At 37.2% G+C, this 27920-nt stretch overlaps 3 protein-coding genes across 4 annotated transcripts in view; all 3 read right to left on the bottom strand.

Moving 5' to 3' along the window:
* The window catches only part of LOC117392909 (A-kinase anchor protein 7-like), a 38867-nt gene extending 16658 nt beyond the window's left edge, over positions 1-22209 (bottom strand). The window contains exons 1-9 of the mRNA XM_033991077.2: positions 22117-22209; positions 21069-21204; positions 20549-20695; positions 20317-20465; positions 19635-19771; positions 18690-18850; positions 16519-16631; positions 14980-15026; positions 14809-14909 (exon numbers count right to left, since the gene is read on the bottom strand). Coding sequence (XP_033846968.2) covers positions 14809-14909; positions 14980-15026; positions 16519-16631; positions 18690-18850; positions 19635-19771; positions 20317-20465; positions 20549-20695; positions 21069-21204; positions 22117-22209 — 1084 coding nt within the window. The remainder of the gene's footprint in view (positions 1-14808; positions 14910-14979; positions 15027-16518; positions 16632-18689; positions 18851-19634; positions 19772-20316; positions 20466-20548; positions 20696-21068; positions 21205-22116) is intronic.
* A 279-nt stretch (positions 22210-22488) lies between these two features.
* On the bottom strand, positions 22489-24752 carry LOC117392911 (uncharacterized). The gene is made up of 9 exons (XM_033991080.2): positions 24669-24752; positions 24538-24602; positions 24339-24460; positions 24208-24268; positions 23984-24133; positions 23810-23911; positions 23682-23750; positions 23406-23609; positions 22489-22993 (listed from the first exon to the last, which is right to left on the bottom strand). Exons 2-9 carry the CDS (start codon positions 24593-24595, stop codon positions 22776-22778), a joined length of 984 nt encoding a protein of 327 aa, XP_033846971.1. The 5' UTR covers positions 24596-24602; positions 24669-24752; the 3' UTR covers positions 22489-22775.
* Positions 24753-25111: 359 nt separating this feature from the next.
* On the bottom strand, positions 25112-27541 carry LOC117392910 (uncharacterized). Of its 2 annotated transcripts, XR_008649238.1 has the most exons (10): positions 27439-27524; positions 27227-27296; positions 27007-27146; positions 26852-26912; positions 26602-26772; positions 26439-26519; positions 26277-26369; positions 25985-26194; positions 25554-25896; positions 25152-25480 (listed from the first exon to the last, which is right to left on the bottom strand). XR_008649238.1 is itself a non-coding variant. In XM_033991079.2 (9 exons), the coding sequence occupies exons 2-9, from the start codon at positions 27285-27287 to the stop codon at positions 25682-25684; spliced, it is 1032 nt and encodes a 343-aa protein (XP_033846970.1). In that variant the 5' UTR covers positions 27288-27296; positions 27439-27541; the 3' UTR covers positions 25112-25681. The 2 variants fall into 2 exon arrangements, 1 of the variants encoding a protein (XP_033846970.1); XM_033991079.2 differs by having other exon boundaries at positions 25112-25896; positions 27439-27541.
* Between the last annotated feature and the right edge of the window lie 379 nt (positions 27542-27920).

Raw genomic sequence — 27920 nt, 5'->3', positions numbered from 1 at the left:
ATTTCATTGGGATTTTGAAGGATTTGTATGGACAGCAGCAGAAAGGACAGAGCATGAGGTGAGGTAGCTGGAAAATTGGGAATGAATTTGTAATTTATTCTGCCTTTTAAAATAAAAATATGCAATTTACCAGTACTTGTCACTTGTCTTGTCAGTGCACTTGGGGTCAAACATATAGTCAGACCATGGAGGGTTTGAAATCTTTTGCCAATTCCACACCCCGGTTTTAGTTGAATAATCAATGTACAGGGCAAGAATTTCTTTAGTTGATTACAGCCCTAATATTGTAAAAGTAACAATGAATTTGGTATAGCAGATACAAATACAAATATTGAATGAATGATTATGTAGATTATGTAACTGAGAATTTGCAATGTTTGAGGTTGACAATAAGTCCACTTTCATCAGGAACACCAGCTCCTACTAACTACATATAATTTTGACTTTTTAGAATAACACAATGTACCACTGCCCACAATAAAATAAATACATGTTAAGTTTTAAGCGCATTTTCACTTGGCTTTCAAACACAGTTAAATCAGACTTTATCCTTACAATTGTGGATGTTATTTATATACATTACATACCAGCAGTACAGATTGATTTTAGATTACTCTTACCAATGACTCCCACATGACTAATGGTCTTGAAAATCATCTTGGATTAATCGACAAACCAATCTGGCGCCTTAATAAAGACTCATGATTTGTTTTTTGCATGCGCGTGTGTGTGTGCACGCGTGTGAATTGGCCAGTTCTCCTGCAGAGCTTGCACCAGCCTGACACCTTGTTACTTTGGTCATAGCTCAGTACTCTCCACACGATTGGCCTCGCTGTGCTGTCGCCACATCACAGGGGGAAGCTAGCTAGCGTAACCTTTCCCTGCACGCACGCACGCACACACAAACAGCTAGCACCGCTTTTCAATGCCACCATTTCCGCCTTATACCCCCTCATTAGTTTGCATGGCTCTATCTGTGTGTCTCTCTGTCTCTCGTCTCAGAAATAGGGCACAGGGGCTGCACTGTTTGTAGCGATGCAGCTGCAGCAGAGACAAGGCCATGCAGATGATGTTTGCAAAATACACACAAACCACTTACTGTGACCACCATGTTTTGTTTTTGTAGATTATCAAGCACTGCAGCACAAACATTACAATATCTAAACAAAAAAACAAAAAGAAATTATGTATATCGCTAAACACACACACACATTTACAATAATTAAGAGCTGTACTTCCTACTTTGGCCAGTAATAAATGAGTAAGTAACTGCAGTCGATAAATTACATTGTTGACTATAGACATGCCCTGTGCATCGATCAGTTGACTAAAGGAAGCGAGGCATGGCGTTAAAAGACAATCTGAAGATAATCTAACTCAATATCTGACTCAAACTGCACTCAACATGTAATCCAACTATGCGTTCACTAGTAAAGAGCGTATTAAAGGATTCACTGCATGCCTTAACCTTTCTCCTACTGTGCATTTAAACTGGTTTACTATGACCATCGACTGTTTAATCGACAATATCGACAACCCTAAAATGGGACAGAAGAAAGAAATAGAAGGAGGAAATACAAAGCTATATTAAAAAGTAGTGATTATTACTGAAGATGCATTTTCTTCATTCATCTACATTCATGGCTGAAAAGGAGCTGGAAGCAGAAAACTTAAGAATCCCACCCCTGTTTTAACACATCATACACTCACTGGCACTAAATAAACCAAATAAATAATCTACTTATCAATCATTGTAATTATGAAATCATATTACCATGCAAAACTAATTCATACCATTACATCATGTCTTTGCCCATGGTTTCACTGGGCTAAAAGCCATCAATCATTTTTCCTTTTTATAGCGATAATTGCTAAGGCAGTTTGAACATAAATATATAGTATTTCACAAAATCAGATTAAATAGTGAAATGGTTCAGAACCCCATTAAATTCTGAAACTGGTCATTTCAACATATTGTTATCATTTAGTCTTTTACCAGCATGCCTCACCACTGCACTGGAGCACATTTGCGCCCACACCGACTATTTTCAGCCCATGTGTCAAAGTCTGCTTTTATGACAGCGCTGGTTTTATGTGGAGATGAAAACAAATACATGCCCAGGTTAATGTCCACGCTCTGGGATATACTACATGACAAACCCTGCTTACTCGTTGCACCACAAAAAGATACAAGTCAAATCTGTAATATTTGGTATAAAACTATTATCAGAAATAGAACAGTTGAACAAAACTAACTGAAACACACACAGCCAGTGCAATGAATTGTCAAGTTATATTGACTTCAAGCAAAAAAATCCATACTTTTCTGCACATTCAAAAGGCATTTACACACATTATTGGGGATGGTCTATTGTTGATGCTTATATGCATTTTTTTCTTTTGAGGTTGGAAGATTTTTAATAGCTTAAGAACATGGAAAGTTGGTTCATATATAGTTTATAATGCATGGAGGATAATTGGTATGACTTACTATTCGTTTGCAAAGTCCAGCGTGATTTGCTTTAATGATCCCAAGTGGTCCATTTACGATGTCTAAGTGGGGCGCAATGAACGAAAACCTATGCTAAGGCCATGCTTAAATCTCCACTTCTCCCACAGGGTCAATGTAACTTCATAGTTCTCAAAGGGCAATATCTTGGAAGAAGTGGGCTGATCTGATAGCATATGGTATTCAAAGTTTAGTAGCAAATGAGTAAACCTTGCTATGTGGATCTCAAACAAGAAGGACAGTTGCTACATAGACTGAGTAGAATGTAAAATGCTCTATTCTGAAACAGCTCTGTCAGTGTTTTTTATGAATGTTCCAATTCTAGTCCAATTTAATTTAAAAGAAAGAACTTAAATCTGGGGACGTTTGTTCGAGCTCCCAGAAATCTAACTTAACTGGAACAAGAAAAATGCTTTGTACAAACAGAGAAAGTACTTGCATAGCTAGAGGACACACTACGCCAAAAAACAAGTCTTCCAGTTTCTGTTGGAATATTAAGTCCCTTGATGTCTCACTGTGAAAGCAAAACTAGGACTTTCATACAATTTCTGTTGAGTAAACTATATTGCTGGATTTCAGACAGCATCAAAACATTGTACAGGATAATACTATTTAATATAGATGAGAAGAACAGTCATTGTGAATATTGCTAATGCAGATTTTTGTAGTAGAGTGAGTTTTTGGGTCTAGTCACAAATATTGGAATGTACCTTTTGGATGTTTTGTATTAAAATACCATGTAATTCATGGGGGAAAGTGTCTCTTGTCACCCATCTGGAAGAATGACATTAATTGGTTTTCAAGTTTTAGAATGGGATAAACTGTCCTTTATTTTTTATGAAGTCAATAAAATGTGTAATCTTAAGTAAGGGAACTACACAAAGAATAGCATCCTGTAGTCTTAAATTTGACCTAGATCCAAACAGAGCTATTCTCAAAGGGTCCCAGACACTTGGAGCAGTAATTACCACAGCATCAGTCATTACAGCACAGGTCACATGACTTCTATTTGACTTCCACTACACTGTACCACATGTCTACCCTTTACCCAGACTCCATTAACTGCCCCCAGGCTTTGGGTCACACGCCCACATATATCTACAAGAGTTCGACAGATATGGACATAGCATACTAATCTGTGCCACATGGTCACAGAGGGCAATGCATAGGAATACTATAATACATGAGGGAATTTGATTCCTTGAGCAGGGTAGTAGTGTGGCAATACATCTACAATAGTAATACAAATGGAACATGTGATGTTCGAATGCATACTTTGTCTAAGTTAGTATAACATATCTGTAATGCAACTGACAGTCACAGTGGTGTTTCTGTACAGATTATCAACAATGTCATCTGGGAACAAAGCTTTCTAAGTGCACATATCTTCAGATGTTAAAAGTTAAAACTTCAATGAGCCAAGATTTCACAGTTGCTTTATGTAGTTAAATCAATGAAGTTACTGGTTATAAATATACAGACCATATAAGAATAATGCTCACTGGTAAAAGCAAGGTGTAAAATAACATTTGAATGAAATTCCAGATCCACTAAGTGCACAACTAAACCAGAGGTATCCAGGACTGCTACCACACAAGTCTTCCAGTAAGTAACAACACTACACGAGGGCCAATAATCCTTACTAGAAATCTTTCAATCTTTCTTTCATAGGCTACATTTTCTCATTTGTTCCAATACTATCTTTCGTAAATCCTCTCCACTCACTACATTAAAGTAACAGTTGCTTGCAGTTGAAGGGCAACTCTGAGACAAAGTGATGCACAAGGACAAGTCAACACAAAATCCGCACTCCTCCGCTCCACAGTCTAAATAGCGAGATGGATTTTCCACACAGCCAAAGCAGAGTTATACCTCCCTACAATAATGGCCACAATAATGGTCCACCAGATTATCCACCGCTCCCACCCACTCACTGACAAGACACTCACTGATTTTTTCCTCCGTTTGGGAAAAAGGGAAGCAGCACAGTTGACCCATGGCGCCACCTTCCCCTCTTCTTCCTCAATCCCAGTGTCTTCTCCCGGCTGTCACTCGTCTTTTAATCCTCTTGTGAAATGACGGGGATGGAGAATAAGCATGTGGAGGATAGAGAGAGGACAAGGAGGAGGAGAAGGGAGAGAGATTCCCCCCTTTGCTTCTTTGCTTCTGTGCCTGTGTGCGGCTACAGGGAGAATGAACGGAGCAGAGCAGCAGACGAAAAAAAAAAAGGTTGTGTAGCTGCTAGCTCTCTCTCGCTCTACTTTGCAGCAAGGAGGGAGGAGGAGTGTGCGTATGTGTGTGTGCGTGTGTGTGCAATAGACAAGCACAACGTGTAGGAGACAATATAAAAAAGGCAGGTCATTTTGTTTTGTTTTGTGTGAAGTGGCCATTGCGGAGGAGGGGTGAATGGAATATGTGTGATTGGCTGTGATTGTGTGAGCTCTAGGATAATATGAGAATGAAAGCAATGGGAATCTAAAGAGACACTGTTTATGTATTTAGTATTGTGGACAGAGGCTACAGGCCACACCCCTCCTGTCACTGTAGCTTGAGTAATGGTTGTTGAATAGCCAGCAGCTGCCTAGAGCCCCATCCCCATATATCTGGGTTATTCATGACGTGATTAATCATTTTATACAGTAATGGCCAAATCGGGTCCAGTAGAATAAATATGGAATAACATACATTTGATGTTCGCTGTAAAGAAATAGGTCAATGCATAATGAGGGTTTCTGCAGTGAAAAAAGGACAGTCCGCATAGTGAGGGTCACATGGGGATTGTCAAACTATTACATAAGACAATAATGTGGCTCTTATTTTCAACACCGGCTTTATAAAGATGGACATACTCCTAAGGGCTTAACAAAAAAACTCAAATATTTATAAAACGCTTACCTAGCCTTTTATGTGACTTGACTCAACTGATTTATTTAAACAGGCCTATATTGATTTAATTGTCTTGTAATATTCAGCAGCTTGCTCATGATAACCATTTTTGTTTATGTGGTTGCCATGGATACACGCATTTTGATTACATAAACCACAAAGCCTGCATGGGTGCTGTTTTACAAAGAAAAAAATAATAATAATATCGCCAGGACTGATTCTGGACATTGCTTTTACTTCACAAGAAATGACAGATATTCTTCATTCAAGGAGGGCATTTATACATACATGTTTGGTTGTTTTTTTAGAGGTAGAGAAATAGACTAGATAATTTGTTATTTTGTATAGTCAAATAGAGACTGGGGTCATGCTGTCACTTCTTCAGGGAATTTTCAGTTAGCATAATGTTAAACTTAACTTAATGCTCATTCAAGAGTATTCTGAAACTGTTGTGTGATAAATATATTTACCTTTGCAGCAGCTTATTGAGTTACTCCAGTTTTTTTGCAGACTTTTTATATTGTTATTGCTAATGGTTCTCTATAGACATTTGGCATGAGACTAATATTGCTATTTAGATTCAATCCTGAGCTCTATAACCGACTTGTGGAATCTACAATGTGGTGTTATGGCTTTAGAAACATGATAGCAGCAATAGAAAATACTAATAACATGCACTGGGGTTACTGAAAGAACACACGGGTTTATCAAATGGGTCCTTAAGGCATGATATAGTTGACCCATTGTGAACTTGCAGTAATGCCTTGCAGGAGGTCTAGGACAAAATAATGTGGTACATGATGCCACTTTAATAAAAGGAAAAAAAAAATCACATCGCCACACAAACGCACATGGAGAAAATTGGTCATGGTATTCCAAGCTTCAGGCTCCAATCTCTACATGTTACTGAAATTTCACAGCAAGACAGTTCACAGAGTCCATTTCCACTTATCACAGCGATACAGTTTAGCTTTGCATAAATAGCCGTTTTCCGAGAATCCTCTTGTTCTTGACTGAAGGACACACATACATGCTGTGATTGCGGTCATGAGCTGCCACTTATCTGATCACAACACGCCTCGCGCCTGTAATAAACCCAATAAAAACACATGGCCTCCTTTGGATACTTTCACACCGTTTCCTCGTCTGTTTGTACCTAAGAGATGACGTAGTACACGGCAACTAAAAACTCTTGAGGGCACTTAAGACACGTGCTGATGAGTGCTTGAATGAAAACAATAGCTTTTTAACGAACACCAACATGGCTTTGTGAAATTGGGTGTACAAGGAGGTTTCTAGGGAATTACTGACGTGAAAGTAGATGTACAAATGCCACTTCACATGCCACTGCCAGGCTCTAACCCCACATACACGCATTAATCACACAGAATAAGGATGGTAATTGCAGGGCTCTAGTGTCGCTGGTGATGAGAGCAGATTGTATTTGAGCATCTGTTATGCTGTCATCATCCTTCAGTGCTAGGGTAATAATTGTACATTTTACAGGAGTGATGACAGACAAACAAGTTCAATCAACACCTGGGAACTACTGTAGATTCAGCAACACAACTGATAATAAAACATTTGACTATTAACCTGTTCCTTCTTTTAGAAACACACTTGTTACAATAAATCCAAAGGGAGGGCTATATTAACAATGATGAATATGTTGGGCTCCTGTTGTGCCCTGTTTATTAATAATATTGTGTCTTGTTTTGGAGGTGAACTGGATGCACTAGCGCCCAGCACATCCACCCGTCTATAAATAGGCCCCACCCCCTACACCCTGTGGCTGCTCCTCTGACTCGATTCCACCTGGCCCTACCATCAGCCGATTGCCACAACTTTAGCACTTTAGCTCAATTTGCACATATTGACTGTAAATCATTGAATAAAAGCTCAAGCAGAGAACTTAAAACCTTTACAGCCGTGTCTGCCACCCTCCTTTGCTGCGGTCACATGAGCCGGGCCGTAACACTAAGTATGTCCAATATAAATATCTATAGGCACATTTTGGCACAAAAATATCTTCTGATTATGTTAGTTGAGGTTTAAGTAACAGATAAATGTGAAATGTATGTGACATGTGTTTAGAATTACTGATACAAGTACAGAAATATAAAATAAGCTTAGAAGCATCATAATGCAAGCTTGTTCCATTTTTTTTTTTTATCACCTATTTTTCCAGTTTTTTAGAATACAAAACAACAATAATTATCGTTGCTCTTTCTGCCCTTGCCCTTTACAGTCTTTTCTGGTAACAACCGTTGCTATAGCGATTAACAATTTAAAAACAAGTATATTAAAGCTATTGGATGGGAAAAAGCCCCCAAAATGCAGGAAGCAGAAACTTGTGAATACAACTTACCAGCCCAACCAAAACAGCCTATTGTAGCTAATGAGAATAGGCACGTTAACTAGATGTAAACTCTACACATGCAGAACTGTATACTAGCCTTCAATTTACTATGGCATTATTCATACATTATTTTGTTGATACATTACATAGACATTAGACAACAACACATCCTTTGAAAGGTTTTACAGCAAAGACGACAGAGGCAAAGAGGACAATGTGGACTTTATTCAGTGAAGGTTGCCTCTCACTGCCTTACCTTAGTCACAAGACAATGCCTGAAGCAAAACTAAAAACCACCCGTTATTAAAAATAAGGGAAGTTCATATAAAATTCATAACTGTGCTGATTTAAAGAAATGTGCCAGGAGTTAGCTGGAGGGAGACACTGTTAAAACTGTGATATACGTGAAGAGGAGTATATAGGGGCATATATACCGTCCTGAAAGTTATAATTGTGTCTTCAAGGTAAGCTCTGAAAATCCACTCAATATCTGCAAGGAAATGTGCACAAAATAATTCTAAGCCCTTCGGCCATTATTTCGCTCACATTGAGGGCTGCACATAAATTAGATTTTTAGCTAAGGTAATTGTATAGTACAGTACGGTACTTTTAATTAGAGCAGTGCAATTAATCATATTTTAATCAAGAGATTCTGTCATTTCGAATTGTCAATGATGAGATTGGGTCTTTTTAATCCAGAGGTCTTCAGCCAATCTTCTGTCATTAAAAAACATGTGGTTTAGAGTTCAGACTTTGGAGGAAGACACTTTTTACTGTGCTTGTGTTAAATGGCAATAATTAAAAGTGTTTGTTTATGTTAAGGAAATCAATGCTGATTCCTTTTTGTGCATTTGTGTACCACTTTTTTATCTTTATTTAAACAGGGAAAGCACAATGAGAGCACTCAGACCCTCCTTTTCATGGGTGCTCTGTTCAAAATACAAACAAAAAACAAACAAAATAAATAAGTACATAAGTCCATTTAAAACATTAAAAGCAGGAGCAGGTGTGATTATAAATGTTTGTCACCAGATTATTTAAATGCATTTGTGGCACCAAAGTATCCAATTTTGCTTGTCCTTGAAATATATTCCATTTTTGGGAAGCAAACAGCCAAAAGTCATTCTTCACATCTCAGTTCTGGTGCGGCTTATTATTTAAGACAAATTAAAATCTAATCAAAAATGTGATAGGGCAAAACAAGTCATTATTTTTTTATAATACTGCCCAAGCCTACTTTTGATAGTAGAATAATCAGTAAGAGTAATGGGAGTACAAGCAATAAAATCTCCTTCCATTTGAAAAAATGTTTATCAGGAACAAGCTCAAGGCCGTTATTCAGCAGTTTTCATGTGACATTTTGCAGAAGCTAAATCCACATGTTTTAATGACAGTAAGTCTTCTATGAGGTTCATACAAAACTATTAGTCTCAGCAGTTTCCATATAATGCCATTTCTTATTTCTAACCCTTGCCTATGCAGCTCTACTAAATCCAAGTTAAATGAATCATGACTAGACTACCATGCTCACATACAAGCATGGCTTCTATAAATGTGAGCTCCACTGAACACAGACCCCATTCACGCCATAGTAGTTTTCATTTCATTATTTACGCTATTGAGTTGATGTTCGAGTGTGTCTACAAGGGGATTTGGTTTTCAGGCCTTTTCCAATTGGATTTTCTTTATTTGATACAAAGCAGTGTTTCTGGATGGGTTGAGGCACATTGTATCTGACACAGGGATAACCCCAGGACAATTTACTTTCTTTTTCTAAATCTTTATCAAATCCTGCTGTTTCTTTTGGGCCATTTTGTCCTATTATATTGTGTCCAAGCTCCATCCTGGGCCTAACCTCTTCATTTGATAAAAGGCTTCCATTTTCATCTGTTTGATGTCACTTGTCATTTTGAAAGCTTGCCTTGTTGTCGCTCTTACCTATTCATTCATAATCATCATCATTCATATCACAATATAATCGTAAGAAATGAAAAATAATAGTGAGAATTTTAAAAGCGAAGTAGGTCATTTCAATTCATCCACCCCCACCCCCACCCCAAAAATAAACATATTTTGTCAGTATTTATGCCACAGTAACTATCACTTCAAGATTGATTTCAGGAAGCTGCTCACATACTAGAGGAATGGTAACAACGAAAGATTACATTGAATGAATAATTTTTGTTATGGTGTGAATAATTGTAAAGACATTAAACTAACAATAACAGCAACACTCAAATTTGATAAGACCACATCCCTTCTGTTATCGCATTCTCTTTTCCATCTTACTCTGTTGAGCTTAATCATGGTTCTTGCCTCGTCTCCAGACCACCTCACTTCTCCTCTGTCCCTGGGCCTGTAATCTGGTCCTGACCCTGGCTGTAGATCCTCTTAGCCGCGAGCTCGCTTACACAGAGGCTGCAAATACCCCGCTCTCAATGTGTGAGTGACACTAATCTTTGGCAGACCCTACAACAGACCATTGTTGATGCCTGCAGTCATTTTAAGGGAAAAACTGTGATTTTTAAAATGCACTGTGTCAAATGGTGCACTAGTTGCTGTTCAAAATAAACACCATGTATCTGTTTTCTGTAGTTCATTGTAAACGGTTTGCAGTGGTCTAAAGCTATTCCTCACTTACCTTATACATTCCAAGCATCCTAATTATTCACTACAATAAGATTTTCACAACTTTCAGAGGCCAGTGAGAAGTGTTTTTTTCACAGTACACAGCTGACTTATGCTGACCTCAAGAGCTGCATATAACTGCACTGGGGCAAGACAAAATTAGCTCAAATACATGGAAAAAATTGGTTACAGGGCTTTTTAAAATAAACGACAGCTACATTTGAATATAGAAAGATATCACAGCTGGGGAAGCTCCATTTGATTAGACTTTTTTATGAATTGCCTTTTTCAGTATTCATTTCTGTGAGTTTCTTGTTGTGATACATTTTCAATATATCTCCACCCTCTATACTCACAATGAAAGTGGCAGACATACTGTTTTAAATGGCATTGTGTGAAACTTTGAACGTCATTTTAGATATTAAATGTCAACTATATTTGACTATATAGACAGACATAACTGCTAGATCTAGGAGTAAAATATGAGAGAGCGCAATCACTCCACCACCACAATTAGAGGCATGCTAGAGGGGCTAACTGTGTAAGGGATCACGGGCTTCTATGATCTGCACATTAAATAGGCCCCTGCTTTATTGGACTATAGGTTATACTTTTTCATGAACAACAAACACAAAATCCCTTAGTACAACGGGGGCTGAGACGCTTATGTGAACAGAAGTGCATCGATCTTTCATTTCATCTGGATCATTACGCTCGATTTGATTTGTAATGGGCAGTTTTGGACTTGAACGGTCGATTTACAATTCATCGGATTGTGGTAGCATTCTGAATAAAGAGCCTCTTTTCAATTAAAATAGCACACTTTATCTATTCACAACACCAGAAGCTTGTACTTGTGGGGAAATACAAGCCACACATTTGCTATTATCACTTTCCTCCTATTGATTGTAGCTCAAAAACAACTATTCTAGTGTAGAGAAAAAAAAAGTCCAATTTCCGTTTTCCTTTTAGCATGTTTTCCTGTTGGACACATCCTGTGATAAGTAGCTTGTCTAGCAGCACTTCAATCGGCTAATTAAGCTGAGGAACCCCCAATGGATGCTTCCATTCACTTTAATTATTCTCTGCTGAGCACTTTGGGTTGGGTCTAATGAAAAGCTATTAATACATATGGATTGGGAAAACAGATTTAGACCACAGACTTACAGGGAATTGTTCGATATCGAAAATCATACTGATCCGTATTAAAACTAGAATTGAAACTACATTTTAGCCTCTACTGTGACTAAAAAAGTCACATTCACAGGACAGAAATTAACCTTTCACTTCAGAATGATCTTGAGCTGTATCAGAACAAGTATAAGAGCACATAGACTAGTATATGCCCTTTGACCACTATGGATCATACCTGGATGACTGATGGATTACACAAATAAGGTCACATGGTAATATAGAAGAAAGTACTATTTTTGATATTGAAAATAACTGCCTATTGTTCCATTATCTAAATAAAACCTTTTTTTTTTTCACTGTGATATTGGAATCGGTATTGAGTATCGAGTCTATTTCTTATCGAGCTTGAAATTTTAGTATTGTATTAATTTGAACACAACAGAAGAGCTCCTGTAGGTTGTCTTTACTGCCACAGTAGCTGTTAAGTGATGTATCCAGGGTGTTATAACTGTTGCAAACATTACAACAACAAAATGGCAATAATTTGGTCTGCTTTGGGGAACACACACTTCTTAGCCTAGACAATGTGTATATACGTGTGTGTGTGTGTATATGCATGAACCCCATTTAAGTGCATATAAGTGTGAGGTGCACTATTGTCTGTAAATACCAGGAGGTCATGGCTGGGGCGTATCCATCCACAACAGTTTTATCTCAACTGAACAGAAAATGGAAAGGTCAGAGAAGTGGGAGCTTTATAAACCCTTTGTATATTCTTAAGAGCAGTTTGAGTCTAAGCATTGTGAAAAGCATAGCGAGTGGAGACCAGAGCAGATGCCACAGTGCAGACCGGTGCTCACATTACTGCCACATTAGCGCTGAGTAGTTGGTGGAAAAAGGAGAAGATACACAGTAACCTGCCAGTGACTCTTAACTCCCGCCACAAGTCTAAACACACATGGACAGGACATAAATAACACTCTTTTCCTGAATGCTGTGGCTTTTTATGGAGAGGAGAGGGTTATATAGAACTGTGTTGCCAGGGGGGCGTGGGAGCGATGGATTATGTTGTACATGGGATTATTGGATTAATACATCGACAGATCAGAAAGTGTCCACTGTGCAGAGGGAGCTCGAACTCAGCAAGAATCAGATCAGCCAGCTGCCAGCACACAGGAGTGCTCAACCTGCACATAGCAGGACAATATGTCCACATAATATGGTTTATGAGCTGCTTTTTTTTATAATGTTAATTTTGCTTTGTATATTGAGAAATATGCTCATATCAGTCAGAAATGTTACATTTGCTCATCATGTTTAGGCCCAGTGCTATTCAGTGAGGACTGAAAGTTTTCTCTATCAAATAATCACATTGATATTATCTTATTGCTTTCATTATTAGACGCCAGGAGCTATTACAATTTACAGCATTTTTCTGTAAAAATACATCTCCACTTTGTTCCATGTTACTAAACCAGGCAATGAATATGGATCAGGCTTGTAATTTTACAATAGTGAAAGCAAAGTAGGTTGCCAGGCGACCATTCAAGGCCCTTATAGTTAGCTATGCTGAATGACTTTTTTCTTTATTTCTCTTTTTCAGCTTTTCGCTGTTATCTTACAAAAGAAGAGACTGGTAGAGTTGCACTATGTTACAGAGTATAAGTATGCTGGTGTATTTCAGAAGTTCCCACACAAACAGCCTGTTGAATGATTCTGTGTTTACTGTATGCAACACTGCACAGTCATATTACATCTGTGCATCATTCATGTTGGTTTGAATGTGAAAAACACTTGTGAAAAACACCAGCTTTCTGATGGTGGCAAGTGAGAGGAAAACATGTCTGATGTATCTCACTCCCACACACCACTGTCAGGCTTTGTCTGTGCACACGGCTCACTGATCCATAACATTGTGACAGCCTGCTCCATGTACGCAAATAACGCACAGCTATTAAAGTCACGAGGACTGCCTAATGCATTTCTCAAGGAAGGTGGTCCTACATATGAGTCTATGGCAGTCAAAAAAAATATCTATTAACATGAATTTTGGTGCAGTTTTTAGTATTTAGTATTAACATGTATTTAGCAGGCATGTGCATAGCTTTTTCAGATGGCAAAGTGAGGCAGGATAGGCCCGACAAAGTCAAGTCACTGGTCAAACTAATAGTACTTTTTTACATGAAATAACTTGGATACTGCAACATTAAAAAAGTAAAGGCATTCATATTTCTCAATCATATTTGCATCATATCTTCTATCTATTGATTTGCATACTGATTTTATGCCATATGCCTCTAAGATTTGGGAGCGGCACTAAGGATAAAAAATAAAATATAACATAAAATTATAACCTGATAATTTTTTATATAGTTCTCATAATGTTACTAGCACTAGAGGGGATAACTGTGTAGGCAGGTCATTTATAGGGCTTCTATAGTCTTCAAATTTAATAGGCCCCTGCTTTCTTGCAGTATTGGGTGTTCTTATTCATGCTCAGAAGAAACAGAAAGCCCATTAGTAAAATGGAGGCTGTGACGATCTGATTTAGTAATAGGCAATCTTGGACTTCGGTCATTTCACAATTCATCGGATTCTGTTACCATAAGATCAGCTATTCCAGAAAGTTTTTGAAACTGGCTCCATTTCCTGTGTGTGCTTGGCTGACCTCTCTCTCCCTCCCTCTACATGTATTATATATATTATATATCCACACCACCAGAAACCAGTAGTTATTGCAAAAACAAGCCACAACACATCTGCTATCATCACTTGCTTCCAGCTGATTGTAGGGCAGAAAGCAAAAAAAAACCCAACTCTATTCCTATGCAGAAAAAAATGAAAGCTTCAAACTAACTATTACAGCGACTCATCTTATAACCCAATTACTGCATCTCAAGGCTTTTTTCAGCACAGTGGCTACTCGGCTGCGGATGGGGCTATTTACAGCTCAAATTGGCAGAGTGGATGTTGTTCAGTGGGCAGCAATGTCCTAAATGCTAATGAACACAAACTATCCCCTGGCGTTAATTATGCCCAGTTTTGCTTCTCCTTCCCAAACACATAAAGGCTATTAGGCAGGGTAAAATAAATGAGCAAACTGCTATGCTATCAGCCAGCAACAAATGAAAACACACGTAATGAATGAAAGCTGTTTCTCTTGATATGGCTGTCATTCAATAAGACATGATCTGTGGATATATAGCTCCCTCTTGTGGCTGAACTGGTAATGTACAGCACAGGCCATAACTTAGAAACAGCAGGCAGCAGTTATTATGGGTGTGTTACTAACCAAGTTGCAGTGAGGTCTCCGTGTAGTAGTATCCATCCTGTTGCTTTTTTTTCAACATGGAACAAAGATCAACTCTCTCAACCGGCTGGTCTCCAAAAAATCTGCAACAATGCAAGATATTTACATGTTGAACATACAAAAAATAAAATAACATTTTAAAAATGACCTTACCTTTCTGAGTAGTTAGAGTAAAGCGATGGGTCCACACGTTTAATACCCTAAAAAAGAGAGTAACGGCTTTATATTAAGCATGAAACATATACTCTTACATTTTGGGAAAAAAAAGGATTAATTCATAATCTAAAAGTGGATTACCGGTATGTATGTCATCTACTGGCAGTTTGCTACCTGTTCATCCAAAAGGCACAGAACCCTGAAGTATCTCATTTCCTATTTAATATTACAAAGAAGATGGCAAAACAAGCCACATTGTTTTCTATTGTAATAAGCGTTGTATTCAGAGGTAATATGTTCAGTTTCTGGTTTGGTGAGAAAACAAAAATACAATAGACAATTCAAGAATATGATTTCACTATTAAAAATATCATGGATTTCATTTTTTTCCCATATACAGTTAAATGTTCATAATCTTTTTACATCCACTTCAAAACCGATCTCTACACTCTTGCTTTCTCCATTCCACCACAAAATTAATGCAACAGTTGCCCTTTTGCCTGGTGTCATAAACTATCAAACAATACGCTCCTGGTTCCTTGACATTTTTAAATGGAGAATGTCGTCAGCAGCACATTGTTGTATTTTTTATAACTAGTACATTTGCACACGTACTGTCTAGACACGATAAATCCATTTTTCACATTTGTGTCTTTTTGTGTCTTATCTGACAGCAGGCGGCAGAGGATGGAGACAGGAAGGAAAGATGGGAGCAACATGTTCCAGAAGGTCACCAGCAGAGCACCCCAGGGGAAGCTAAAATATACTGACTGAATAGTGTACTATTAGTAGAGTTATCAAAAAGGGATAACCAGATACCAACTGATATTAAAACTAGTACTGAGACGAGGATACTCATTTTAAGTAGCAATAATTAAAAAAAAATCATGTTAAAGGACAGGAACCTTTCTTGATCTATATCAGAACAGAACTAGTAAAAGACATCATAATATTATAGAAACTAGGGCTGTTGTTGACAAAAAAAAAAATTTGGTTGACTAAAAAAAAAACATGCCTTGCCGATCGATTAGTCAACTAAATGGGAAAGTGGCATAAAATTGGTTTAAAAGCCCCCAAAACTTTTCAGTTCAAGATCATGTGTCACTATCTCATGCAAACAGCACTCACAAGACTACAACCCCTCTATTTATACAGTACTTGGTAACAGTGTATTTATATGTAAACTGTGAATTAAACTCATTATTCACTCCCAAATGTTCATTTAACTAGCTCCACTCTGCTGTTGCTCCATATAAAATTTTATATTCCAAATAAAATAATTAGTCAACTAATACGAATTTTGGTCAACTACAGCACCATTGACCAATTCATTGACCAAATGCCAAAAGGCCAACAGCCCTAATAGAAACTACTGTCACTTTGGGTTAAAATTACAATATATTGTTTAAAAAGGAGTGTTTTATTATCATTGTGATATTGAAACCAATATTAAGCCTTTTCCTTGGTATTAAAATCAAGTGAAATTTTAGAATGGTGAAAATACTAAGTATGTGAATGTGTGTAGAGGGGGTCTACCTGTGCTTTGAGTTTAGATGCACGGGACAGCTTCATAATGGTGAGGTGAGGCTCAAACCCACGGCAGTCTCCCTGAAGAAGACCCTGCTCCTCAAAACGACTGCGTAACAACTCTGTAACACAAAAAAAATATTGAAAAAACATCTGTCATTTCTAAAATAAAACAAAATTGAAATTACCATTTTAATTTTTCCTCAGGGCATAAATTTAACCAGATAAAACCAAAAAAGGAGCAGGTACAGCAAACAGCAAGTTGATTATTGATATGGTGGATTTTTATGCCAGAATTGAAATAAAAATCCACCAACTGCAAGTATGGTTTTGACAACAAAAAATTTGTATTGGTAACATCAAAAATGGCTCATCAAGTAGAGCTAATCAAGTCTAGTGGGAATTGTAAGGAATTGAACATTGGACTGTTAACACATTATGAGATGATGAATAACCTAGAATGTCAATACAATGGTGGCTTGAAAAAATATAATCAAAATCCACTGAAGTTGAACTTGAACATTATTTCTCTTATCCAATAAAAAAAGACATAATGGAACTATGAAATTAATTAATTGAATCAGGATCCAACCATTTCTTTTTGTCAATGATCAGCATGACTCCTCAGAAATCAGACTTTGAAGGAATGAATGTGATTATTTTGTATTAAATGGCAGAGATTAAGTGCCTGCCTTGCTTATGGTCAGGAAATTAATATCGAAGCAATCTGTCATTTATAAGAAAACATAAAATTTACTGAAAATGATTTTTGTCATATCGCTCAGCCCTGAACTACAGTGAATAGAGAAAGACACACAGAAAATTCTCTTAGATCTATGAATAATGACTGTAAATTGCTGCACATATACAGTAAAGGGCTGCAACACAGTGACAGCTAGCAAAGCCATATACATACACACACACACGGCAACGAGCATTACATGGAAAACCACAGTGGTATTTTTAGCCCCAAAGAGAAAGGTTAGAAAATAATCAATACGAATGGAGAAGGAGAGCAGACTCAGACTTATTAGAGCCTTATCCTGACTTTGCCCCTAAGACCACAACAGAAATGGAAACTTTCCATTCTCCTGTGCTGTCTCAACTATCACAACAAACTTTTGGATCTGAGAGGGAAATTGCAATTTAGATTCAGGAGTTATACTGACTGAGCATCAAAAGGCACATCTTTACTTTGTGATATCACCAGTAATTAGGTGGAAATATGAGCCCTGTCGACTTATAGTTTATTGCATTTCACATTAATTCAGTCTTCAAGATAAAACACCATTTAGAATTTGTTTGGCTGTCACACAAATGCCAGATGTGAAAATTTGAATATTTTAAAACACTGTAGCTTTAGACTAGAAAATCCAAATTAGTGTCAATTCAAAACAGGCTACTGACAATAATGTAGAGAAATGTTTTATGCTTCCTGAACACCAAGTAATCGGTTAGTTCTGTATAAGAATGACAGATTTTAAACATCTTAATTTGGCTGATGGTGGCAACCGGCAAGAGAAAATAAGGTATTAGGTAAATGTGCTTATTTTTCAGTGTGTTATTGTGAAAGTAATGAGGGCAAATCCTCTTAAAAATGTGGGTTTAATGTTTTTAGCCAAAGGCACAAAACGCAACAACGTGCAAATCTGTAGTGCATAAAGCAAAAGGAGCAAAAGGTCTAATGCATTTCTTTACAAATAGCTCACAAAGCAAATGGTAGAAATAAAACTTTCAAATAGCCATTATTTGGCAAAATCCACTTGTGCTAAAGACATTTTAACAGCACCAAATGTTCTTTAATATGGCCTGTTTTTTAAAAAAGTGACCCATTTCATCTGGCTCAAGGACAGATGTGAGGATAAGTCCACATTTAAACTTCAAATGTAAGAGGTAATAACAGTGAAAGCCATATAAAAGCACAAAATCATCTTCACAGTCTTCTAAAGCTATCTAATCTAGTGAAAGCTTGCTGGATAAAAGGATGTATCCACTAATATACAAATCACATCCTTAGAAGTGTCTCCTCAGATGACCCCTAGGCTGACCCCACCATCTTCCGAGACATCACAAGTGTCCAATTACATTATCATCTCTAATTCATTATTAAAAACATTCACTTACCAGGATGAAGCTAAAATTATATTAAATTAACTTGATGGAAGAATCTAGTTACTGACCTGCCAAGCTGTGCAGTGTATGTCTGTGTTCTCCAGGGGCCAGCCCAATAAACACCACCTCCTTCCTGAAATGACCGATGCCGGAGAATGGCAGCACAAGGCTCTGCCCACCCAGCAGCTCAGCCAATGACGGCTCGACCGCGGCCAGCACGGTCGCCGCCCTAAAAGGAAGTGTACACATGAATAATATGCCCAGTGCATCGTGCTCAGCCCTGCACATCATAATCCTGACTTCCTTCTCGCTCATATTACATAACAAGAGCATCTAGTGATTAGTGATGGCAAAATCTTCTACTTGAGGTAGATTAAGTATTATGTATCAGCACACCGGACATGTTCCACAGATTATCCAGTTGAGTCGATATATCTGAATGATACCAGGGATTTAGGAAACTACCATTTTCTATTTATGAGTCAATGCATGCATCTGGGCAGAGACAGTACATTGCTTATCCTTTAAGATGTATAGAAACATGCAGAAGGCTAGGACAGATTTTTCTTTCTCCTAACTAAAATAATTATGCAATATTAAAGACATATATCTCAGACCTAGACTCAATGATCTTCTTTCACAATATATTAAACAATGGTTAGGAATTTGACATGCAAATTACTTGGTTTCTTTGATTTGCTTCTCTCAATAGAAGGCAATGTCACAATATGTACATTTAGAACCCTGGGGTGGAAAACAATTCAGTGTATTTATTGCTTTCAATGTTTGATGCAAGCTGCAATACAAGTAAATTGCACCCTCCAGAGCTTGTATGAAAGAGGATAAACAGCTTCAGCTTGATTAGGGTAATTAGTGACTTTGGATTTGCATACCATTGCACAAACACAAAACTTTGCTTGGATAGTTTTTCAGTAGAATTTGTATTGCAGCTCTCACAACATGAAATGAGATATTCTTAACAGTGATTGGTATAAATGTAGATGTGAACTCACAGGTCAACTTGCTCCTGGTTAGCGAGATGAGCGACTAATAATGTTATGTGCAGAGAGGGGATTGGGATCATGGCTTTGGACAGTTTGGGCTCCTGCTGAAGAACTGCCTGTTGGACCTCCGCCACTGCAGAGCTTATCTGTTATTAGAAAACATGAGGTTTATCACATGTTATTAGAAGATTTATGCTCCTTAACTAAAGTACATTTAACACAAGAGAGAAAAAGGCATTATGTAGAAAGAAAAACATGATCGATAGATAGTGACAAAAAGAAATCAATGAAACCCAGTGGTCAATGTACATTAGGCTTTTGTCAGCTTCCAGCATCAGGTAATGGAAAATCAAGTGTTCCTTCCTTAAAACGTTTCTCTAGTACAGAACTAACTGTGACCTAAAATCATTCTCTGTAAGGATCAATGTCTGCAGGTTAATTAATCTCTGATCTGCACTTAACCTGCCATACTGATATATATACATACATACATACACACACACAAACACACAGTATATAACGTGAATCAATAGCTCATTGTAAGTGTTTTCTGGTAGTTTAATACTTTTTGGTGTCTTTTTTACTTGACTTTTTCAATTGTGACATACTGCAGAGCACAATAGGTCTATAAAATTTAACAGAGAATGACCTTTTCATATTCTGCGATCTGAAAGCCAGCTATAAGTCTCACCTGTGGGTTAGTGATGCGGATGGAGAGAAAGTAGTTTGGTCTTTTACTTTCCTTCTTTTTCTTCTTTTTGCTAGTGTCTTCTTCACTGTCTGCTCGCTCTCCAATTTCTCCCCTCTTTCTTTTCTTTAGTTTTTGATTTGTGCTAGTAACTGAAATTTAAAACAACATTTTACATTTATAATTGTGAACATCTTACTTGAGTTAACCCTACGAATAAGCAATAGAGACCTACATCCCAACTCCTTCCATGATGTTGGGCTTGTCAAAGCAAATGGAAGCTCAGACATGAGAGTGTCCAGCGGTTCATCTGACTTCATATTTTTCTTTAGTTTTTTCTTTTCCCTCCACATCCTCCTTCTAGTCTTCTTATCCTTTAGACCTGATGAAAAGTAAAAAGAAAAACACACATATTGCACATATTTATTTATTTTGGTAAAGTCAAGGACCTTTGTCAGAGAACATAAAGAATTACATTTTTTACTACTTTCAAAACAAGCCTAAACAAAAAATGAGAAATACGGAAAATATTTTAAAATTCCAGCTATATACAGCCACCCTTTTTGCCCATTCTCCACCGCAGCAGCACAACCATTATCCTTCTCCACTTCTCCACCTTCACTTCATCACCACAGGTGTTTTCTCCACAACAAATCCATGATCTTTCTCTCCCTTTATTGCATTGCAGAAGCCTATCCCTGGTGAGGTCTGCATCAAAGACACTTATTAGCTGGCTCTTTCCCCATTTGAAATACCTTTAGTTTGACATTTCTGGTCAACAGCTGCATCTCCTCCACCGTCATCATCCTCTTCCTCCTCTGTAGGAAGTGCTGTCATGTCTTTACTTGTTGTGACAGTTGCAGGTAACATGTCTAACATCAATGGATAAGTCTGTAAATTAATAAAATGAGCGTTAATAATAATCAATTATGTAGATTGACATGCAGATTTGACATTCCATCTGTTAGGGCCGCAATTGTGATTAGATTTGCATGTATACAAGTATGCATAAAAGTAGGATTCTGAGTGCACATTGTAAACAAACCAACATTTGAGAGAAGACTCAAATATTTAATAATTGCTAACGTAATACAAGAATTTTATTTCATAACATGTTTGTAGACATCTAAACACAGGAACAACAAGATGCTTCTATAAAAAGCAAATATACAGGATATTTTGTTGTTACTAGAGGTTATTATCTAAATAATTGCAGCTTGTAAAGCGACAACTCAAATTGCAATTTCGATTCGACTGCAATATATTGTGCGTCCTTGCCATCTGAGTATTTTTGTTCCGCAATAATAGAAGTAGCTCGTTTTAAAAATTACCTGGAGTCCAAACTGGTGAGTTGTCAGGTTACTCTCAAAGACTGGATTGTACCAAGTCGTAGTACAACGGTGCAACCTCAAATCTTGTATGTGGGGTGTTTTAAGTTTCTGAAAATGATTTAAATACGCCCAACTACGGCTACAAAAGACGCGACAAACTAGCATGACACAACACTACCAGGGAGCTGCAAAAGGCTTCACACCCCCGTAGCAGCTGTGGTGAAATCCGCTGCCCGTGTGTCACCTGTTGAAATGAACCGACACTTCAGCAAATCAACAGAGCTCGTTAGCAGTTAGCTCCGGATTAGCTGTCTTGGCTTGTGACTGCTTATACAAAACATGTCGGGCTCAATGTCGACTCCAAAATAAGCCCAAAATATACTGTTCAAAGTAAATAAACGAATACATTCCTTCAGATGACAGCATATGGTTAGAGCAGTTGAAAAGGGAACCTCGTGTTTGTAAACAATACCTTACTTCCGGTTTCTACCTCGTTGTTTTTAGAGCTTGCGGTGGGAGAAAACGCAATGGTGCCACCTGCCGAACAGTGACGGTAGAGGCTCATTTTAATCCTTTGCAACATGAAAAACAAAATAAAATAAATAAATAAATCCTCTAGTAGTAGAACCAAGAAATACGTTTGCATCGGGGTGGAGCAGCTGCAAATTGTATTGCATTTTTTCTCCAAAAATATACTAAATAATATCATGTCAATAGCACCTATGATAAAGTGTTTAATACCATTAACTGCCACTGTTTGGTGATGTTTTTCCTTATAATCTATATATTGAGCTATATAAAATACCAATAGAACTGAAAAACTAAAGAATGTCTTACACTGGTTATTATTTGTCCTTTATTTATGACAGTGCAAGGCGACAGTAGATAATCTAATAAAAAGGGGCAGACATGTAATAGCAGGCTGCAGCTACATATTTGTGGTCATAAAACAGATTATTGTTCATAGAAACCACATGTGATTTTAAATGTGTCATCAATTTATAGAAATATTTTTATGCTGTTCTCCAAAGATTTGAACAAAAGTATGCATGCATTTTAACAAAAAAGATAATTACAAGCTGAAATCAACATTACGAGGACATATCTGTATGGGATGATTTATGATGGAGACTAAAAACGTTTTCCAGTATTTGTACTGAATGACTGCAGTGTAGCTTGAATTTTGTTTATGGCCTCATCATTTTGTGGACATGTCACTAAACCAGGTACAGTCTCATGAAAGAAAACATTGACTACCAGCACTACATTGTGGTCAAGCCTTTGTCCCGTTGGAGCCACAAATCCAGAATGTCTGTGATGCATCATCACGAGAATGATTGGTTTGTCATCTGTAAACATGAAAAAAATACCCTGAATCAGACACTATATAGGATTGGTGGGCTATGCAATACATGGTTATTTGCTGCATTAAACTCTATTTTTTAATATATTCTACTCTATTATTGTTTGTTTGTAAGTGAGTAGGTCTACAAAAAATAAAGTCACTCAAGATGAAGAAAGTGCTTCCACCTCTATATCTATTCATGGTTTCCAGTCACATGATTCCTTCCTGTTTTGAGGGACTTTGAAGTTTTGAAGTACCAATAATATTTTTATTTGAATGGCTTAATTACTATGGCAACGGTCCTCATTTGAAACCCATGTATTCCCATAAGTTACATGTGTTGTCACTTCATGCAGTATTGCTATTATAAAAAGTGTTTCAACATATACCTTGAGTCAATATATCAAAGACTTTACCTTGAATAAGGCTCAGGGCTGTCTTTACATCTGTCCCTGCTCGAGAGACAACTGGACAGAAGACTATGGTGACCTGGACATCCTCATCACGTTTAGCTTCTTGCAGATGCAGACTATCACGGTTATTACTTTTTATCTTTTCCAATAAGTCCATGTGTCTGTTCAGGGTGTTACCACTGACACTCACTTTGTATCTTACGGTGGCTAAAACATAAGAAATGGACATTAGAGTCTAGCCCATAATTTATTCACTAGAGTTTTAAAAATTAAGTATACCTTGTAGTTGTGGTTTTGTAGCTTTAGCCATGTAATTATGGTGACTATAATTATGCATGAAAGGTGAAGCTGCAACAGAAAACTACATTCATAAGAATTTCATAATCTTTATGTTAAGAACTTCTTACCTTGTGCTTTTTCTGAATGCAAGTTATACTCAGAATGATTGGTTTTGGTAACATTGGGAGACACAGCAGGAGTGTGGTTTACTGAAGATATTAAAGCTTCATCTGTAGATTTTTTAAATTGTGATTATTTATTTTCATTTTTTGCTTTTGCTTGATACTTTCTATTATACCAACCTTCATTGGCCTTCGTATCCTCTTTTTGACTAAATTTCTCCAGTAGATCAATATGGGCATCTAGAAACTCTTGAACATGAGTAACTTCACTTTTTACTGCTTTAAGCATCTGTAGATAGTCATGAAGTGACCCATTGCTGTGGAAAGCATCTGGAAAGCAAAATATTAAGCAGTACTGGATGGCAAATAACATAACAGCGTAATCACAATACTGAACTGAGTACCTATCAGGAACTCATCTGGAATAAAACTTTTGAGCTCATTTAGAACGGCCTGGATTGGATGCTGAAAAACAAATTACAGATTATGAAATTATGTATTGTTTAACTATTGCAATCAGGAAATGTTTCCTTACCTTTTTGTGTACAGCTTCATAGATTTTCTTCCTTAATTTGAAATTTGAAAGCCCAGGGAGGAGCTCTTGCAGGTCATTGTGGGTGAGTAAGCGAATGTCTCGGTCAGTGCAACAATCCACTTCTGTAATAACCACAATTCCCATTAGTTTGTTTATACTTAGTTTTCTGCTTTATCAAATATTAAAGGTTAGAGCGTACTCTCCAGCTGAAGGGCTGCTTCACTGCTGATCCCTCTGATCTCTTCCAGTAATGCCATGGTTTTACTGTAAATGAAACAACGTGTGCTACTCTTCAAAGCTGCATGGATAGAAGATGGAATTTAATCTTACCTTTGAAAAATAGTTATGTAAAGACAAATTTACATCGTGTTTCTGGATGTGCGTCTTTGCCTTTTCAATAAATGAAACTGAAAGTTAAACCGGCACAAATAATATGCGCTGATTGGTGGTTTGTTTGAGCGACAGACACGTGCCCCGCCCCCTCTCTTAAGAGAAAACTCAGCCTGAAATATTTGAGCTATTTCAGCAGCTTCTTGTTTGTTAGTCTAACTTGGAACGCAAAGCAAATCAACATTTAAGAGCTTGTCAAATATAATTGGCTCATATAATTGAGCACATGATATTATGAGCCTGTTTTGTAGCACTATAAAAAAAATAGTGCGACTATAAGCCTCATTCACTGTATGTTGTGAAAAAGGAAGATTTGCAGAAATAATTGAGTAAAAGGAATGCATTCATTTATTCAACTTGAAAATGTTTTTTTTTTTTTTTTTAATATAATCATAATTCATTAATCAAGTAGGTCATGTAAACATCAAACAATACAATAATACATCCTTCATGCTTTAAATCACCATACTCCTATGAATCGCCCTTTTAATTGTGGTATGTATTTATCGTTAGCTTAACAACACAAAGTAGTTCATGTGCCACACTCTTGTAAACTTCATTTTATGGGTGCATTTACAGGGGGTATGAAGCTTTTTTGGTGAGGGGCAGGTGTTGGTGAGGGGCACGTCACCTGCCTGTCTCTATTAAGATAATAGCTCTCCATTCTGTAATGTTCCACAGCATGGAATTAAACTTATCTATCTCCATAAAGACAAGCAGGAAATGCCACCAGGTCAGATTTCAGGTCAGATCTGTGGAGAGGAGTAAGACAGTTATTTTCTAAGCAGTAAAAACACTCATAATGAAATAAAACATATTAGATACATTTAAGATCCGATACTTTTCAGACAAAGCTATCACATCTCCATAGTGACGGATCCCACACAAGAGTTTTCTATAGTGTATCTTTAAGAATGTAAGGGGTTTGGGAGGATTTGCTATTATTTTATCCCTTAGTTTGTGCAACTTCTTTTTGTGCTGCATTCAAGTAGCTTTGTTTTTATCTCAGTTATGGCGTCATCATTTTGTGGGCATTTCAGCAGACCATTCACAGTCTCGTGAAAGAAAACATTAACCCCAAGGTCAATGTTAGATCTTGTTTTTGGGCCTGCAACACTTGTTGGAGAATGCATGTGGTGCATCACAACAAGAATGAGGGGTTTGTGACCTAAAGAAATCAAAAGAAAGTTGTAAAAAATAAATTCTACCAACAGATGGGTTGAAACAATTAGCAAAATTTTGTTAAATATTCTTACTTGAAATTTGTCGCAGGGCTGCTTCCACATCTGTCCCTGCGCGTGAGACCACTGGACAGAAGAGTAGGATGACCTGGTAGTTCAGATCTGTGACTTCTTGCAGCTGAAGATTAATATTATGTCCAGGAACTGGACCTTTTAACTTCTCTATGATGTCAAGATGTTTGTCCAGTGTTTTACCACAGACCACCATCTTGTACATGACAGTGGCTGAAAGAGGTATTGTCACAGTTATTAAATGAGAACAAATGCTGATGCCAAAGTCTCATTTCAAGCAATGTGGGTCCACTACCTATTTGTGGTTTTGTCCTTAGGCTGGTGTTTATCTTTGATTGGAAACCTGTAGCAGAATCTGGTGCATTTGCAGCAGCAGAGGGGACATTTCCTGAATGATAGAAAACATCATTTTTTTGTGTCTGTGTGTTTATTTCATTGTTGACTACAGATTTCTAACCTCTTTTTTGCGGAGGAAATAACCAAGATGTCCAAGATCCAGTATTTGTGGAGGGAGTATTTACTGTATAGACTGTTGAGACTACACAATATTGCATTAATATCATATTTCAAGCAACTGAATAATAACTGTGCATTTTATTCTGTCTACAATGTAAATATACCTGTATTTGTATTAAAGACATCATTTCTTTTTCCAGCATCAGGATTTCCTCGTTCTCTCTCCAATAAATCAATTTGTGCCTCAATCATTTCTAGCACAGACATTAGCTGATATCTATGACCTTTGAGAAGTGACAGGTACTTTTCAAGTGGTCCATCGTCAGACAGAGCATCTGTGAGGAAGAATGTGAGTCATGGAATTATTTTAGTGAGAATAAAGACACAACTACTATACCATAATCATGCATGTACTTGAAAGTGAGTCCGGTGGAATTAATCCTCTGATATTTTTAAGGATTGCATCAACTGAATACTATAAAACAATAAGTCAGACAGTATAACTATTTAAAACATTCTCTTGAAGTACAGCACATGTCTTAATTAAAAGCAGTGTTCATGATATTTACCTTTTCGTTACTTGGTGGTGAACTGCGTATGAGTTCATGTATTTGTTTTCTCACTCTGAGTCTGTCTTTTCCAGGAAGCAGCTCCAGCAGGTCTTGTCTGTCGAGTGACCTGATGTCTTGGTCCTTTGTAAATCCTTCTCCTGATTGCACACAAGTGAATGTCATGAAAAACTTGATGATTTATTTTAATTTAAGATGTGTAGGCTATATAAGAACTTACTTTCCAATTCCCAAGCTGCACGTTCATTTATTTGTTTTATCTGACCCAGTAAATGTGTCATGGTTACCAACTGAGGATAAGAAAAGACATTAAAGGACTTGAAACTCAACCAAATCCTATACATTTTAGATTACAGATCTTATAAATGTACAGTTGACTAAACCATAATTATTTAGTCTGCAATTTTAATCGAACTTCCTTAGGCTACTTACCCAAACTGAGTAACCTTGAATGTGAACCAAAATCTTATTTTACTGAGCCAAACTGTAAGTTTCAGTGCAGAACGTACTTGTTTCAGAGCAAGAGAAAGCGAAAGTAAAAATAAGCTGGACCAACGTGCGTGGTGACGTAGTGAAGTAGTTGTGCTGCTCAATATTTGCCAATTGCTTGCACCTAATAAAAAAAAAATATATATATTTCATTTCAATGCAAGCAAGTAAATAAATAAGTGAATAAATAAATAAATACATGCATACATACATACATACATGCATACATACATACATAAATGCCAGACTTCTAGTAGGCGTTTACCATTACCACCAGCAGAGGGCAGCCCTTTACAACTTTCTATAGTGCTGTACTATTACATTTTGTTTGATCTTACTTTCACCACTGTAGTTTCATGGTGTGAGAAGTTGCTGGAGTTTTAGACTCTGTTTAGATACTGTTACTATTTCCCATGGTAATATGC

The sequence above is a fragment of the Periophthalmus magnuspinnatus genome, chromosome 24 (assembly GCF_009829125.3).
Source record: "Periophthalmus magnuspinnatus isolate fPerMag1 chromosome 24, fPerMag1.2.pri, whole genome shotgun sequence".
NCBI classification, from domain to species: Eukaryota; Metazoa; Chordata; class Actinopteri; order Gobiiformes; family Gobiidae; genus Periophthalmus; species Periophthalmus magnuspinnatus.
Note: the sequence above shows the minus strand (reverse complement) of the source record. Positions and strands in the feature narration are given on the sequence as shown.